At 34.4% G+C, this 18,476-nt stretch overlaps 2 protein-coding genes and 1 long non-coding RNA gene across 3 annotated transcripts; 1 reads left to right on the plus strand and 2 right to left on the minus strand.

The window, feature by feature from the left end:
* Positions 1-330: 330 nt before the first annotated feature.
* On the minus strand, positions 331-4,577 carry LOC145103990 (uncharacterized). The gene is made up of 3 exons (XR_013706975.1): positions 4,500-4,577; positions 4,117-4,186; positions 331-413 (listed from the first exon to the last, which is right to left on the minus strand). It is a non-coding gene; the product is annotated as an uncharacterized LOC145103990 (long non-coding RNA).
* A 2,884-nt stretch (positions 4,578-7,461) lies between these two features.
* LOC145111323 (ChaC-like family protein) lies at positions 7,462-9,440 on the plus strand. Its single transcript, XM_079047823.1, has 8 exons — positions 7,462-7,642; positions 7,735-7,811; positions 8,096-8,149; positions 8,254-8,310; positions 8,391-8,431; positions 8,526-8,594; positions 8,964-9,043; positions 9,120-9,440. Exons 1-8 carry the CDS (start codon positions 7,534-7,536, stop codon positions 9,188-9,190), a joined length of 558 nt encoding a protein of 185 aa, XP_078903949.1. The 5' UTR covers positions 7,462-7,533; the 3' UTR covers positions 9,191-9,440.
* A 92-nt stretch (positions 9,441-9,532) lies between these two features.
* On the minus strand, positions 9,533-12,602 carry LOC145110371 (uncharacterized). The gene is made up of 4 exons (XM_079047159.1): positions 11,045-12,602; positions 10,771-10,955; positions 10,406-10,629; positions 9,533-10,316 (listed from the first exon to the last, which is right to left on the minus strand). The coding sequence occupies exons 1-4, from the start codon at positions 12,396-12,398 to the stop codon at positions 9,614-9,616; spliced, it is 2,466 nt and encodes an 821-aa protein (XP_078903285.1). The 5' UTR covers positions 12,399-12,602; the 3' UTR covers positions 9,533-9,613.
* Positions 12,603-18,476: the final 5,874 nt, after the last annotated feature.

Consider the following 18,476-nt stretch of genomic DNA (forward strand, 5'->3'; position numbering starts at 1 on the left):
AATATCAGTATAACATGGCTAACACATTGGGGAACTACTTACTTGGCTCGGCCGATCACACGCATTGCACTCTCCTCTTTTCCATTCTAAAAAAAGTTTTTAACCTTTACCTTTTTTTTAAAACAGTTTTACCATTTCCTTAGTTTGAGTCCTGACACACCCGAGAGTGTGCCCGAATCCCTTAAACCAAGGCTCTGATACCAACTATTAACGATCCAATTTTCAAAAGAAAATTTTCATTTTTAAATAGCCAAAACACTTTCCATAAACCATAAAATCGCAAATACAATTGTTTTCAAATTCATAACAATAACAATATTATTTCAAATCATCAGAGTGTCCCATAAAAGCGCCTGATAAAGAGCGCATGACGCGCCATCAGACCTTGCCCTTGCCCTTAGGCTCACATGTACCTGAAACAAATCCACAAACTGTAAGCTAATGCTTAGTGAGTCCCCTAGAGCATATCCCACACAATCCACATAATCACATAACCATATTAGCTATAAAAGTTACATAAACCACATAATACATGCATAAAGACATATAAGGAATCCATGGAAACCCTCTAGGGTCTTACACCTAGTGCCACTGGAACCCCCACGTGGTCTTAACTACCTGCCATGGGAACCCCCACGTGGTCTTCACTAACTGCCACGAGAACCCCTACATGGTCTTCGCTACCAAGCAAATATCATACAAACTAAACATGCAAGTATACTAGGATGCCATGGAAACCCTCCAAGGTCTTACACTAAATGTCATGGGAACCCCCACATGGTCACAGTCTACTGCCATGGGAACCCCCCGGGTCTTCCATGCAAATGTCATACTAACATAACGCATATCAATCGACAATCCACATATCATAAAATAGGCCGGCCTTGGTGCCTTAGACCCATTGGTATGGTGAGAAGACTCACCTCTCGAATGCTGAACTGACAAGGTAAGATCCGATAAGTCCAACGCACAGCTCCAACTCAACTGCCTATAAGCACCATTGTGATTTACTTGTCACAATCCCAAAATGCCATAAATACCCTCAAAGTCAACCCTGGACAAAGTCAAGGTCAACAGTGAAGGTCAACAATCCATGTTGACCTCAACTCGTCGAGTGCATCCAACAACTCGTCGAGTTCCTTAATGTCCAGAAGACCGAAAACTCATGCAGACCAAAAACTCTAATCCTTCACTACACTCATTCAGAATCTTGAAAACGGGTAAACCCTACCCGACTCGTCGAGTTGGCTAAGGCACTCGACGAGTCCCTTTAGCCCTTTTTGTGTTCATTCCTTTCTAGTGGGATCCGAAGTCCAAAACTTCAGATCCAACTTCTCCTAGTGTAGTTACCATGTAAAGTTGCAAACTTTATGTGCATGCAATGCCTCACAAGGCTAAATTACCAAAATTAAGGTTCCTTCAAGGTTTTTGTGCATAAAAAGGGCCTAAGCTGGATAAAGTGAGCAACTTTTTATCATTGAAGACCTAGAGGTGTTCAAATCTAGTACCATATCCTTGTGATAAGTCCAGATCTGAGGATGACACCCTTTTGGCACCAAAAGTGACCATTTACTTCCAAGAAAATATATCTAATCAATTAAAGGTCAAGATGGTGACTTTATACCTCAAGAGGGTTGCCAATACATAGTAGATGTCGGATCTACTGCTTCTCTCCTTGCTCCTTCTTCTTCAAGCTCCAAAATCCTTCACAACCACACCAAAATCACTCTCAAAAGCTCTCTCTCTCTCACTCAAGAAGGTTCAAGGCTCAAACTAGGGTTTCTCTGGACTGAAAGAACGATGGAAGTGGCTGCAAATGAGCCATAAGTTCTTTAAATAGGGTATAAACCCCTGAAAATTAGGGTTTCCCTTTACAGTGCCTACTTGTCGAGTCGGGCCTTCCGACTCGTTGAGTAGATCCGAAGTCCCGCATCCTCATAATAACCTCTACTCGACGAGTTGGAGCTCCCCAACTCGTCGAGTCCCAGCACAAAATCCTAAAACTTATAAAATTAAATAATACCTGGAACAGGTGTTACAGTCTTGGTCCAAACTAGATTATGGGTAAATTGGTCAGTTACCCTAATAATGGATTTATGGGCATGGTTTAAGACCCGAATGTTGATTGGGTGTTGTTTGATATTGATAGTTCGGGAAGCTGTCAGCCAACAGCCAGAGATTTTCCGTATGATTCAGCAGTGCGATGTGAGGCTCCTCACTAGGTTTAGTGGGTTGAAGGCACCAATGTCGGCTCATGGTTTTATGTTAGGATGTTAGATGTCTGTTCGACTCTTGCGTGTGTTATATGATGATATGTTTACCGGGAAAGGCCCGATGCCAGGCGAGGTCTGAGGAGGATATCGTATGTTAATTATCAGTATGTGTCTTATGATTACCGAGCGAGGCCCGATGTCGGGCGGGGCTCGACGACCGTATGGAATTCTATAGTCTTTGTGATTATTGCATGTGTTAATAGGTTATATGTTTGCATGATTATATGGTTATATGATTATGAATGTATCGGGCGGGGCCCAATGTCAGGCGGGGCCCAATGTCAGGTGGGGCCTGGTGAATGACAGATCTATAATCCGAGCGGGGCTCGACGCTCGACGCTGGGCGGTGCCTAAGGCCAAGTGGGAATCGAGACCGGGCAAGGCCCGATGGAGGGCGGGGGCACAGTATGTGATTTATGTATGTGTGGTATGTGGTATCTTGGGGAACTCACTAAGCTTTGTGCTTACGGTTTTCAGTTTATGTTTTAGATGCTTCGGTATTCAAATGGAAGAGCTCGGGATGATTGCCGAGCACACACCACATGTTTCCGAATTCTGTGAATTACTCTGATTTAATGATGTTTTGCTAAATCATGACTACCTTGGTTTTATGGAGATGTTATGTATTAACGATTTATTAATCTAAAAACGAAAATTTTGTATTATTATTTTTGGGACATTACACTGTCTAATGTGTGTTTAAGTCCAGTTAGGAATAACATGTTTTTATAAATTTAAAATTTTGATATATATATATATATATATATATATATATATATATATATATATATATATATATATATATATATATATATATATATAAAAGCCTCGTTTTTAGAATTATAGGAAAGCGGATGAGTTGGAGGCATTGACAATTTAGCAAGTATTTTTGTGGGAATTTCTTGCTGAATTTTGCTCATTGGGCCGAATTTATAGTGGATGGTCCATGGATTGCATGAAGGATAATCGCTCACCTTACTATTTCCTTGACGAATCAACTGGATACCTGCCTCTTTCTCATTCTCTCCTTGTGCATGTGTCCAGGTTTGTCTTTCCCAATACATCACCATTTAACGCTCTCATTTTCTGTTAGCCATACCATACTATATCCTCTTCCTCTTAGTTTCTCTACACATGTTGTGGGAGACCATCACACACCCCTACATCTCCTCTACAATGGTAAATTCTATTTTATTTATGACGACTTTTCCCCTACATTTATGTTTCTATGGCTATAAGGATTTTTCCGATTTGTTGTCTATCCCTTCTCTCCCCTCGGTTAATTTCTATTTTATTTATGACGACTTTTCCCCTACATTTATGTTTTTGTGACATCCTTATTTTCACGGTCAGAAAATACCGATTTGTTTATGCTTTATTTTGAAAATCAGAGTAATCTTTTAAAGAAAAGTGTTGCGGAATTTGTTCATAGAAAAACATGATAAATACGTTATCAAAGCATTTCCGAAGAAATGTATTTTTATTCGTTATAAAACATTGGGATGTCATCGTCAATACAGAAACATTGGGATGTCATCGTCAATACAGAAACATTGGGATGTCATCGTCAATACAGGTTGCGAGCCTGCTAGTGTCTCACTTGACTGTCTAGAATAATCCGTGGTTGTCATCCATACTCTGCTAGATGACGGGGCCAACACTTGGGTAATTATAGATATAATTATAGATATAAAATACATATACAGTTTAAAACAATTAAAACATGTATATTTTTGTTCATCCAGCATAAATATTAAGTACACAGATAATATGCACACATAACACGTAATTTATATTAAATACTTCATATCTATGTTTAAGATGAAAGTAACTATGCACTCACTTGTCAAAGTGATGATTCCAAACTCGGGCAACGCTTCGCTTCTAACGATTCTATTTTCCTTCGACGAAACCTAGTATTATTATCGCTAAGTTTTAGTCTAATATTTATTGCGACTAATTATTAGTCTAGATTCATCATTAACTCAGAGTCTACTTCATGATCTATCAAGTAAGGATCAGCCAGGTATGACAGTTGGGAGGCAGGACCATTTCGGCATATAGCTTTTCTGAAATCCAACAACCAAACCCAATGTGACCATTCTAGACACCTCTCCCGTAAGTAGTTCAATCAGTATAACGACTTTGAATCACTAATAAATTTTATTTATAGGTTCATAATAACGATATTATAAGTTATTTTTAAAGTAGGGTAGCATAACTTACTTAGCTAGGAGCCGGACTCTGCAGGGGCATAACTTCATCGCTAAATCTTTCTAAGAAAGATTCTTGCAGCGCTTCAGCACTCACCTTACTATACTAAAAACTACAGAAAGAGAAGTCGAATCACGAGGGACCGAAATGCTTGGGGAATAAAAAGAGAAAGACTCTTGAATCAAGAGAATGGTGCAAGAAATATGAGAGCTAGAGGCTCTTATTTATAGTGATTGAATTTTCAAAAATTACCCTCCATATTTCACTTAATGACCTTATAGTTATATAAATGACTAAACACCCCTTTATAATACTATTTTAATAGATTTAATGATATTTGTACTAAATTAATGTCGAAAGTACTCAACACTAGTCTTATAACGACCACATCGTCGATACCTTTCTAACGATATATACATATGTATATGTATGTATACGTATATATGATTTACACTTTATTTTAATACGTAAATGTGCTATTAAAAATTATAACTCGTTCATACGAACTCCGTTTTTGACGTTCTTTATATCCACGCGTAGCTATCGACGAGATCTACAACTTTCGTTTAGACTCCGTCGGCTAATTTTGAATTTATATTTTTGTCCATTTTTTTATAAAATTAAATGATTTTGCTAAAATAATAACTCTCTCGTACGGACTCCGTTTTTGACATTCTTTTCTCAAAATTCCTATTTTAAGGAGTACTACGATTTTCATTTTGGTCGCATTAGCTAAAAGTTAACCATTCTCTTCGTAGCTTTTTACGTCATACATTCGTTGTGCGCGGTTGACTTTTATATCTTATAAAAATCATATCTAATTCATACGGATTCGGATTTCGACGAAATTTATATTTTCGGGATCGGGACGATGTATACTTCCTAAATATAATATATATATATATATATATATATATATATATATATATATATATATATATATATATATATATATATATGTTTTGGCGCACTTATTTTTACGATTTACGAACGATTCGACTGATTTTTCTTATTTTATTATATTATAATAATAATGAAACATATAATATTCAAATAATTATTCTTTATTACGTCAAATAGGTTACAATTGTTAACCCTAACTATTACTTTGGTTAATATTATTTATCCTAGATAATCTTCTATAAAAAATTATTTTTAACGCTTATTATATCTTAATTGACTAGCCCGAATATGCGGGTGTTACACTTACGGTTTCATGTTTATGGATAAAGTTTCCAACTTTATCCATAAAAAGGTCACAAACTTTCAAGATCTAAACTTTATGCACTAAAGTGACCAAAAGCTCATAATACTCAAAACTAGCTAGATCTATCAAATGCATTGATAGTGACATATTTATAGACATTTCTAGGTAATATTTTAATACATTTTAAGCTATAATTTGGTTAATTGCAAAGATATTTGGTGCTTATAATGTTTAAATTGTATTTTGCAGCCAAAAGTGGACATTCTCGAAGAAACGGACCGAAACCGACAAAAGTTGGAAACTTGGAGGACTGGAGCTGAAAAAGATACATAAAGGATGTTGTTGGATAGCTTGACCCATTGTCAGTATTTTGACCATATCTCATGACTCGTAACTTCGATTGACGAGATTCAAAACGATCTGAAAACTAGACAAAATTTCGTATGACTTTCGTTTTTGTGCCAAATGCTAATTCCCAGTTCTCACGAGGTGAGCACTATAATCTCACGACGTGAGATTATCAAGATTCAAGCTTTATACCACCAAAAGAAAGATCAGGGTGAACAAGGTCTGGATCTACAAGCTCCAATACAACTAACACTTCTCCAATGAGCTCCTTCTTCTCCAAGATGCACCAGAACACTCCAAAGCACTCAAAAACACATTCTTTTGCTCACAAGGCTCAAACTAGAGTTATAACTTAAACGGTCATAACTTCTTCATTCCAACTCCATTTTCAATGATCTTTATATCCACATAAAGGTATTGAAGAGCCTCACAATATTATCTACATATCTTAGACTAAAAACTTCTCGAACAAAAATCCATTTTTCATGCAAGAACCCAACCTATGACTTTCCTATTTCTACCATTCGGCTCAATACACTTCAAGGGTTAAATCACTTAACCATCATTACCTCCTTCCACAAGGGTTAAACTTTGCCTCCTTAAGGCCCAGAGCCTGTACACAATCGACTTCCAACTCACAACCCTGAAATAAGAAACGACAGGAAACAGGATGTTATAATTGCTTAGATTGATTTTAGAGAGAGATAAATGTTTATTAATATATTATATGACTAATATATTAATTAGAAATAGTTATAATTAATTTAGAATTAATCATAATTAATTTGGAATTAATTTTGGGTTAATTAGGATTAATTAAAAGTGGAAGGACTATAACTGTAATTGTTCAAAAGTTGAGCAGAGGATAGATTCTAGAACCCTCGTGTGTGGGACGGTTTTGAGGCTCCTCTTGGAGCCTTCTGGAAGCTTCATAAAGATAATTAAGAAACTAGATAATTACCTTATTTGAAATAATATTATTTTATGTTCAAATTAGGGTTTTTAGGTGTCCAAATCAGCTATAAATAGGACCTAATACTTGATGATTTTCGACTATAATTTATCGTATCCATCTCATCAACTCATTTAATGATTAACGTCGAAGTTAGCAATGAAACTGGTAAAATGTATGTTAAAGGAAGAAAATTGTCAAATCATCATTTAATTTTAGTTTGAGACTTATTTACAAATTATTGTGAAATAAATGAACTTTAATGGAATCAGGTAAACAATAACACAGATGAACTTGGAAAAAAATGAGCAAATCATCATTTAAGAGTAATTAATGTTTTTTTGTAAATAAATTAATTTATTACTTATTCATTAAATTATGATAAAATATTAAAATTTACAACATTAATTATTAGAAAAATCTCACCCATCGTTAGATGTTTTGATAGAAACGTTGTAGTTGGTTTACATGTGATATGGAGAACAAAAAGGCACTTTTCCCCCAAATTTGTTCTAGCAGGGGCAGGGCATCGGGTGAAAATGGTGATGTGGGTATTTGGGTACGGTTCATTGATCTGGAAAGCAGGGTTTCACTACGATGATCGCCTTGTTGGTTTCATCAAAGATTATCGTCGCGTCTTCTATCAAGGTCCCACTCTCCTTCTATTTTGACGTTTTCTTTTTTCAATTCAACTTATTGCCTTCATTCATTGATGTGAATGTGATTATGATTTATGGCAGGAAGTACTGACCACAGAGGCACGCCAGAGTTTCCGGGAAGAACTGTTACTTTGGAACCTGCACAGGGAGAGGTTTGCGTAAGTCCCTTCAATTCCATTTCCACTGTTTTCACTGAACTCTTTTCATGCTTGGACTTAAAATCCGTTTTCCGGATGGGCGTTGTAAAAGTAATTATTGAGGCTTCAACATACAATTAATCGCTTGAAGCTATGAACATGTGTAGTTAATCTTATAATTAACACAATGACCTGTGTGTCAATGATCTAAAATTCATCTTAATAGTTGTTATTATCTTCATAGTATACACAATCGTCTTGAAAATATTTAGTTTCTTTGTTGATGAGTTTCCAACTTGTTATAGTGGGGTGTTGCCTACAAGGTGTCGAGGAAGGAAGATCAAGAAGTGGCATTAACGGTATTGCTAAGTATTAACAGTTTCTAGTCTTCAGTTGTGTTGTTTTTATTTATGGGATAATGTTCTTGATTTTGTATCTGCAATTCCATGTTGTTGTTGTTCAGTATCTTGAAGTGAGGGAAAAGCAATATGACAAGAAGGCATACGTTGATTTCTTCACAGTAAGTTATTTACTTTTCTTTTACTTGTAGGCGTGCCTGTTCATATGTTTTTACATTCTCATGTCATTTATGCATTTCAGGAAGCATCAGCTTCATCACCAGCTGTTACTGGGGTAATGCTGTAAGTCCCTTAATGCAATGCACATGCATTTAGGCTACTTTTGTTATACATGACATGAGATCATACCCTGCTGTTTTTTGTTTTTACTATCCAGATATATAGCATCTCCAGACAAAGCCAACAAAAATTACTTGGGACCTGCTACAGTTGAAGAGATTGCCAAGTTTGTATCCTCTTTTAAATCTTTTTTTATATTTTTTATTTCATTCCTACATGAATCAACATTTTTTTTTTTAATTCAGTTGCTCATTAATATTTTTTGGTCAATGTTAATATAAAGAAAAATCTATCCAATACAGTATTGTCATTGAAAATTTGAAATACAAAGTGAACTGGGTAGATTTTTTCAAGTACAATGTTGATGAATTTTTTAAAGTATATTACCTTATTAAGAAGAAAAAATAGAAAGTTTAATGTTGTAATGGAAAGAACTGAAAGTAGGATGCTATAACACATGTATATAAATGAAAGTAGGTGGCTATTCAATCATCTGTTTCTTATTTTGATTTCTCAATTATGTTTGATTTTGCAGGCAAATTGTCCTTGCAGAAGGACCCTCAGGACCCAACAGAGACTACCTTTTCAACCTTGAGAAGACATTGTTACAGATGGGTAAAAACCTGTTGACTGTTGAGTTGCTTGATGATGTGTAAATCTTTTTTAAGGGTAATTTTGCCTTTTTTTTTAGGATGCAAGGACGAACATGTTATGGAGATTGCTGACAATGCAAGAAAGCTGATTTCAGGCGATGAAGAGTGAAAACTGAAATCTTGATTAGAATCTGTCATAAACTGCGTATCATTGTTCAACATCATTATTGCATATTCTGAACCAATATCCATTATTGGATATCAATTTAAATAGGATACATGAATTTGATTATAGAATTTTTCATGCACAACTATGTCTAAAGTAATGAATAAATTCAAACAAATATCCGGATGGTCTTTTTCATTCAGCATATGTAAGGGGCTATTTTCTTTCATTTAATTGTTTAATGGGTTAAGCACTTAATCTAGACAGCTATATATATATATATATATATATATATATATATATATATATATATATATATATATATATATATATATATGGCTTCTATTTCTACCAAATATTATAAATTTGCAGATGAACTAGCTATTAACATATTTACCCTAAAAAACCTCTTTATATACCTAAAAACTATTTTAATCTGATCTGCTCATGAGCTTTTAATGCATCACAACTAAAGTCCTGTAAAGCCTTGAAAACTGGAATCAAACCTCCTTTTAAACAGCTGGAAGCAGCATCATGAACTAATTTCACCGCTTCCTTATGTCTCCTCCGTGCTTCTTCCGTCTTCTTTCTCAGCAATCGTAACTCCATTTTCCGATCATCCGCCTCCAAAAATCCCCTTTCCAACGCATCGATTCGAAGATTCTGACGTTTTTCCGAGAAATCCTTCGCAAGTTGCTCGGTTTTGAGCCGTTGATTCAACTCGTCTTCTCGTCTCTCCAACAGCTTCCTCAAATTCGAAGCAAAAACACGTATCGCCGTCGAGACGTGTTCTTCTGAAACACGTTTTACTCCGTTGTACCAATCGTTGCATATCATGAAAATCGGAGGAGCTCCGATACGACCAGGTGAAAACGGGATATTTGTTACTTCCGATTCATGATCGATGCATTCCTGAAGCCACGCGTTTAATGAATTAACGAAGGATTTCTGAGCGTTAATCCAATCCTCAAAATGTTTGCACCAACTGAGAACGACGATTATGAGCTCGATTGTTGCATTATCACTTCGGGGACTAATGTTTGCCTTTAGATTCCAGGTTTTGCTTGAACTGACGACCTGAAACTGCTTCCGGTGACATTTCACGATCAACTTCCACATCCTTACGAATCTGTACATATGATATGGATGATAATTACTTGATGCAATTCCGCAATTAACAATTAGTTGATGTTGTAATTAACTAGAAGAACTTCGTACCCATAGATCAACTCACTGAGTTGTGGCTGCAATTCTTCGTCTCTCACCTTCTGTATCTTGCTAGATATAGCATCAATACTTTTGATGCATACATCAAGTTTAGTCAGTGTTCTTCTTACAGAAGCGCGTACAGCATCGATTTTAGTATATTCAGCTCCACGTGCATCCAAATCTTTCAGCTTCTTCGACATTTTATCATATTTCAGCCTTAGACGTTCTTCATCCTAAAATCAGTGCAATTACCTGAAGTATCAATCTGAGATTACTATAAAAAAAATGGAAGTACATTTCTACAATGAGGAATAATTTCACCATTTGAGCATGAACATTAAAAAGAAAATTGAAGGCCTTAAGGATATAATTACCTTAACTTGCTTGTATAATTTCTTCTCCCATGTATAAAGCTTCTCCAAGGTAGAAGAAAGACTAATGGATGCAACTGCATCAAGATGATAAGATCTTGCTAATTTGGTTGTTTGAGAACGTGACAGTTGTGATTGTTTTGGACTGAGTGAGGATGAGAAAGGATACATAATCATAGATAAAGCCACTGCAAAGTGACAATCATATACTAGCATTTATCAATCATATTAAACAGTGAGAAAATATTGAAGGCAACAGAGATCAATTTTTCTTTACCTTTAAGAAGTGCAAACTTTGGGTGATAAGGAACCTTCCCTGATTCAAGCAACATATCAACCTCCTTTCCATAACCAAAAGCAATGTTAAATTCATTCTTGATTTCATTGAATACCTCTTCAAGACCCAAAGAACCATGAGGAGATAATCTTTTTAAACTACTCAATCTTGATGATTCAACCTCTTCATCTGCCTCAACACTCGCCTCTTTTTTCTCCCCCACACTTTCTGAAACAGTACTACGGATACTGGTATCTACTTCAATATCTATGGAGTGTGAGGGTACTGAATCTGAAGTGCCTTCACTGTTTCTTGATGGCTTTGGCACTCTCTTAGAACTTCCCCCGCTACTTTGAGATGAATTGACTTGAATATTTTCTTTTGGAACAAACCTTGTTGTGTCTTCTCTTTTGTTCCTCGTTGTATCCAACTTAACCTCTTCACTGTGAGACTCATTTTCTGTTTCTTCTTCCAAGTCAGGAATTCCCTCTCGTTCTCTCACTTCACTTGTATCTGGACTACTATACCCATACCCATATCCATAACTCGGGTACCCATTTTCGTAGCCTTCAAACAAGTTAAGAAAATCCCAATCAGAAGCTTTAGGTGGAGGAGGAGGTGAAGGAGCTTCGGTGGGATTGTGTTTGGTAAATCCAGAAAAACCTCCCTTCGCATCTACATTAGAATTATAATCTGATTGAAACCCCCTTTCTTCCTTATGAAAAACAGTATTCCTAGCTGGGGCTGATTTTTTCATATAATACATATTTGAATTCCCACTGTAAGAATAAAAAATCCCTCCGTATGGGGCCCAAGCTGATTCATACGAAGGACCATTAGGAAATGGATATGGTGATGGCGCTAAGTTTCTTCGATAAGGATCAACGTCATTCCAATTGGTTTGATTGTGATTGTGATTGTAGGGTGGATAAAACGATGATAATGACGATTTGCTATTGTTTCCTGGAACACTATCATCATCATCATCATCGTGGATATGAATATGACCACCGGAAGAGGAATGTAAATCCGATTCAGAATCAGAAGATAGTTGGAGATGTGAGTCGTTGTTACGATCAATGGAATGAATATATGAAATGGAACTGTCTGTCTTACTACCTTCATCAGATGGCAATGTGAGTACAGGGGAAGACGCAGAGGATGAGGAGACTACAAGCTCTTCATCAACAAATCGAGACAGTGCATAGCCGATGTCATTAAGAGAGCGAAAATAAGCTACATGTGAAGAAGACAAATCATACCGATAGTCCATTGCAGACTTGATCATTTCCTTTCTAGCTCTGCAACGTTTCACCAATGGTAAATCGTCGACTTTAGAACTTCCGCAGCCCATGGTATACAATCAACCACCAGCACCACCGCGAAACCTTGGCCCTGGTTCTCGTATCATCGTCATCTAAGCCGTCGTACCTTCACGTACAAAAACTATCGCCAAACAATCACGAAATAGGTGAATATTTTCTGTATATCAATGTACATTCACACAGCTGTAATTTTCAAATTGGTTTGATTACAATCTACACATACAGAATGAGGGTGAGGCAGGACTCAGGAGATTGTTGAAATTTCTTACGCGTGATGAACGCAACACGTCTATTTGGTGTCTTAAGAAATAAGAAATGGTTAGGTTAGAAAATTCTACACTTTCTGTTAAAATAATGAGTTCGTTCAAATAAGAATATGTGAAGAAAACACTCCTACATATCCTCTTACAGTTATGTAAAAAAACAATTATAAAATGATCAAAACAATAAATATAATATTATTTTTGAGCACAAAATCTTATTATAGTATTTTTTAGAGTTGACCAACTATTGTTTTTTATTTCATTAATGTGATAATTTTTTTAATGCATTCATTTTAGGGTCATCAAACTAACGAATGACCTATTATAAAAATATCTAATCTTTATTTTCTGGTTTCACCCTCAAATGTTCTGATAGGGTTTTTTTATACACTTCATCTTATTACACTTTAATCTATTTTGACTATTTTTCATTGGAAGGTTTTTTTTTTTTTTTAAATATTACAATCTATCTTTCTAAAATTTCTATATTTTTTTCCACCTTTTAATAAAATCAGAAAAATAGCTAATGATATAAAAATACAAGTCAAACACATAAAAATTCTTAATAATTAAATTTACAAGTCAAACACATAAAAATGGGAGGGACCCTCTCGAGTCCACATAGATATAGTATTTAATTTATTTTTTTCAAATTTGAAATAATAATAATAATAATAATAATAATAATAATAATAATAATAATAATAATCGTCATGTTTATCACGTCTCGTCTTAGACTCGAGGGAGTGAGCGTGGTTCTCAACCGCGGTTTTGCCACCTGGATCACGAATACTGCCCTCTGGGTGCGGTTTAGGCCGCACAGTGGCAAGAAAATACCTTGTGGTTTGATTGGCTATGCTTTTTGACCGTTTCAACGGTTCTTTTGTTGAGTAATTTAATTTTTTTTAACTTACCCTATATATATATATATATACCTTTTCTTTACAAAATCCTCACTCAAATTTCTTATTCTTTTACCATCTTTTCTTCAAAAAATTTCAAAATGTCTTCTTCCAAAAGGCCTACCAACTAAAAAACACCCGCTAGAAACACCACAACCCCAAGTTTCTTATCCTTTTACGCTAATCGTTTTTAATTTCTAGTTCTTTTTTTCCAAGTTTTTAATCGTTTGGTGTGAGTTTTTTTTCTTTACGTTGTAGGTTTTATGTATCTAATTTGCTTTTCTAAATTTTTAGGTTTTTTTTAAGTTATGCAATGTATAATATTTTTATTTTAATTAATGAAATATTATCTTTTTTTTAAATAAAGATTTTATGCATTAAAAAAAATAAAAATAAAAATAAACCCAAGTATGGCACCATTCTTTGGGTGTGGCAACACACCACACTTTTGTGGTAAAAACATATGTGGTGCCTATGTGGCAGTGTGGTAAAATAAAGGAGTGCGGCACGACTCCCTCCAGCCTTATTGACGTTTCATCCTTCTCCTCTGACATCTCTCCCGGCACCAGCCTTATTTCTGCATATTTTCTTTAAATCAACGGCGAATGCAACCCATTAATCAATTGATTCTTACACAAATTCGGCACTTAACCCGAACAACACATATTAAAACACATAAACAAAAATTTTTGTCTAATCTTTGGGGTTTTTTTGTCAATCCTTGTAATCGACAAGCTTAAATTTTTGTAATCGACAGACAAAAATTCTCAATATTCAATCGGATAGACAGAAGAACGTAAGGGAATTATAGAATAGTGGGAAGATTTTAAGTGTGTGAATTTTACAAAATCTTGAGGTATTTATGCAGACTTGGCAATTTGAGGCACGAACATGACACAACACTAATACACGATACGAATACATCTCGAAAATCGAGATAAAGTTTATTTCTTTATACGAATACATCTTGAAAAAGGAGATAAAACTTATTTCTCTATGACGAATACATGAATTGCCAGGTAGTATGTTAATGTATCTAACGACGGAAACCATAACGATAAATGAATGATTATATGGGATTTTTTTAAGAACGGCTAAAAAACACATCCATTAATCTTATTTTTAAATCTACTCCTTTATCCGGAACGGCGTTTAACCCTCAACCTTTTGCTGAGGGGCGTCTTTCGACCGTACTTGATACCGCTAGGCTATACGTCTTTTGGTGAAGGTTTATGAGATTTGTGACGATGTTACTCATGAACTTTATGTTCGCTTTACGAGGCTTGATCCTGGTGTATCCTTGTTTCGAAACCTAATATGGATGTATAAAGAGGGTCAAGAGTATTACTAGGATGTTATTGGTAATATTTTCTGACGCCTAAATTAGAATAAAGGAATTATGTATTAAAAGAATAAAATGACAATGTATAAGAGTGTATATGTATTTCTGTAGTCTCTCTTTGTCTTGAATTGAGTTGTTTTTGGTTGGTTTATAATATGAAATGTTCGAAGGATGTGATGATGGTAAAGGTATCTTGGATAATATTGTTTATATCGAGGGCACTATGTACATCAATGATTTACTCCCTCCGTCCCAATATTATTGTCCACAGACAAAAAACACACAGATTAAGAAAAGCATTAACTACCACTAACTTTATATAATAAAATGACAGTTTTGTCCTTACTTTGCATTTAATATTCCATTAAATGCTTAGTTGGTTAAGTAATAATGAGGGGGTATTTTGCTAAAAATGTTATTTATTTTTAGAAGTTGACTATTATTTTGGGACAAACCAAAAATGAAAGATGGACTATAATTTTGGGACGGAGGGAGTATTATTTATCAAGTATGGATTTTGTATTTGTCATTGGTTTTAAGGGATTACATTGATACTCCTTGTACAATTATATTGTTTATTGTAATCTGAAGAAATCTTGGTCATACATCTACGTCGAATTCTACCATCCGAATTCGGCTATCTAGACACAAAAAAAAAAAGACGGTGCCATATCAAGTAATTTTTTCCTAAATAACAAATAATCATTATGACTGGCTGGAGAGTTACGTGTCGTATATATGGTAAAGATAATTACCGAGGAGGGTAATGAACTATTGGTTTTGTTCACATCTAGGAAATTTCTTTTTTTTTGTTCATATTCAACCATTCAACTTGTTAAAGTTGTTCACATAATATCATTGTTTCAGAAATCAGTAGTTGAAGGCGGGAACATTCGATCCACTCTTGTTACCTCAAACCATTTATGACATTCTTTTGTAAACTGTCACCAATTATTACCCCTAATGTACTAATATAAATGCGGAAACTTTTAATATATATCAAGAAAATACAATCAACCAGCTACCAACATAGTAGCATATAAATCAATCATCTAAAGTATGCTAGTGCATCTTTAAAGTTCTATCTGAATAAGCATAGGGCCTAGTGAGTTTGTGGTTTTAAGGGAAATACTTCAGTATATTTATAGACCCTTAAGGTTTATTTAGGGGGAATACCTTCAATCATCTAAAGTATGTTAGTGCACCTTTCAAGTTCTTTTTTCTAGATAAAAGGGTTTCCCCTTGGCAAACTACCTTTAAAGTTCTAACTCGATAAGCATAGGGTCTAGTGAGTTCATGGTTTTAAAGGAAATATCTTAGTGTACTTAGACCTTTAAGGTGTATTTAGGGGAAATACTTTAGTATACTTAGACCATGTTAAAATTTTACCTTGATGATGTCGACCAGTTATGTGTATTCGATAAGAAGATTAAAAATGAACTCTAATCATTTTACTAATATAATTAAGCCATACAAAAGAAAATAAATATACAAGTATTTGATTTGTGTGAGAAGCTCTCAACATCACAAAATGTTTGTGTAGACTGCAGTCGACTCCAATTACCGATTTAAATTTCTAAAATAATTGTATTATGTGAACAACTTTAACAAGTTGGTTGATCGAATGTGAACAAAAAAAAGGAAATTGTCTAGATATGAACAAAATCAACTACCGACTTCAACTACAGTCGGTTATAATGGTTATATGTGAACACTTTCAAATAGTTTGTTGTCTTCAAGTATACAAAAAAAGTTACCCAAATATAAACAAAATGAAAAGGAAATTATCCTCCCAAGTAAATTTTCTTAACAAAAAAAACAAGTTTTTATTGCATTTGTTGTTTTTTGTTATAATTATTAGACATACTTGATTTGAACCCTTGACTTAGTTCTGGGAAAATAAAATCAAATATAAATGTATCGAGCACTACAAAATTACAAAAAAAAAATGTTTTGGGTATCTGTAACCCACTTTTAAGAGTAACTCCGGTCCTATTGTTGGCATTTTGATTCGAGTATGTGAAGGATTTGAAGGGGTATATGAAGCAATAGATATAACAATTCTTATGTTGGTATTATTTATTTGAGTGTAGACAATAAGTCTAGTGTGATACTCTTCTGATGTTTACCAAGTACTGATGCAACAAGAAACATAAGTGTTCAAAAAACACAACCAATGATCGTAATTTCGTCTAAATCTATTTATGTTTTACCAAGTACTTGAGATATTATGTTATATTTTAAATTGATATTAACTAACCACATTTTCATGTATTTTAAGTTTAAATTGAATTAGTTATATACAAAACAATTAATTTACTTTAATTGCTTAACGATATAATTTAAAGAAAAAGACAAATTTAACCTGATTAAATAGTTATTTTTAAAAAATAGTCAAAAAATTAAGAAATTATCCAAATAGCCACTGAAGTAACATGTGGCACTTAATGATGTGCAATTTCGTTGTAAGCAAAGTCCATGAGTCTAAAATATTTAAGGTTTAAAAACAAATTATCCTCATTTTTAGACAACTTTGTATAAGTATTTAATGAATAACCTTATGCATTAGACACTTATATAATCTCACTTGAGAAGAAAATACATGAGATTGACGAGAAAAAAATCTCAGATTGGGAAGGTGCCATTTGCGATTTCAACATGCCAAAATTGAAATATTTGAAGAATAAAAATATTATATAGTTTTGATGAAATCACGGGTCTAATCCAAATGATGAAATCGTATACCATGTAGGTTCATTTGCGATTTCGATTGCTATATGGGTCATTTTTTGAAAAGGGTTTAGATGATTCGGCTAAATTTGTCTTTTTCTGTATAATTTATAAGGATATTATAATAAAGAAGATTTAAGACAAATTTTTAAAAATATAATAAAATAGAAGGGTATTTTTTGGAATGCTATTAAGTTATTAAAAGATATAGGTTCAACAGTTATACAAAAAATATTACTTTATTTTAGTGCAAAAAATAAAATAGTATTATGTTGGCTATGGTCTTAGGCTATATGTCATACCAGACCCGAGCAAGCTCGTGGGCTGCTGTGGAGGTTGGGGGTTGCTCGTGCACCGAGCTAGAGCTGCTCAAGTGGTGCAATTCAAGCCTTTTCTCCTTTTTTGTTCTCTCTATGTGTGGGGATGTTGGGATGCTTGGGCACACCTTGCCGGTGCCCCTCAAGTGTGTGGATGATGTAAGGTAGTGAGGTGAAGCCTCTATTGGTAAAGAGATATAGGGTTTCAATGTCTAAAAGCCCTAGAGGCAATTATAGTATGTTCAATTTTTAAATTATGCTCACTAATATATCTAACATGGCAATTTCCAAGTATGTCGTTTGAGCAATGTATAAGCTTAGGACATTATAATACCTACTTTGAGCAATTAGTATTATATTGTGAAAATTGAAACAAGCCATTAGTACCGACAGGAATGTCTAAAGATGGGACCCTAAGGAGCTCATATCGCTTTAATGTCCCAAAATAATATTTAATTGAGACTAATCTAGCTATTTGATTCTATGATTTCAAATCAGACATCAACAAAACCCAATTATTGAAGATGTAAATCAGGTATGGAATCACTTAACA

This window comes from Lactuca virosa, chromosome 1 (assembly GCF_052849685.1).
Source record: "Lactuca virosa cultivar CGN04683 chromosome 1, Lactuca_virosa_CGN04683_v6, whole genome shotgun sequence".
NCBI lineage: Eukaryota > Viridiplantae > Streptophyta > Magnoliopsida > Asterales > Asteraceae > Lactuca > Lactuca virosa.

Coding starts and splice junctions, on each gene's coding strand:
- LOC145111323 (XM_079047823.1), top strand. CDS start 7,534: ATGGTGATGTGGGTATTTGGGTACGGTTCATTGATCTGGAAAGCAGGG. Junction 7,812..8,095: donor CTGCACAGGGAGAGGTTTGC/GTAAGTCCCTTC, acceptor AACTTGTTATAG/TGGGGTGTTGCCTACAAGGT. Junction 8,432..8,525: donor GCTGTTACTGGGGTAATGCT/GTAAGTCCCTTA, acceptor TTTACTATCCAG/ATATATAGCATCTCCAGACA.
- LOC145110371 (XM_079047159.1), bottom strand. CDS start 12,398: ATGGGCTGCGGAAGTTCTAAAGTCGACGATTTACCATTGGTGAAACGT. Junction 10,956..11,044: donor AAAGTTTGCACTTCTTAAAG/GTAAAGAAAAAT, acceptor GTCACTTTGCAG/TGGCTTTATCTATGATTATG. Junction 10,317..10,405: donor CTCAGTGAGTTGATCTATGG/GTACGAAGTTCT, acceptor TCATATGTACAG/ATTCGTAAGGATGTGGAAGT.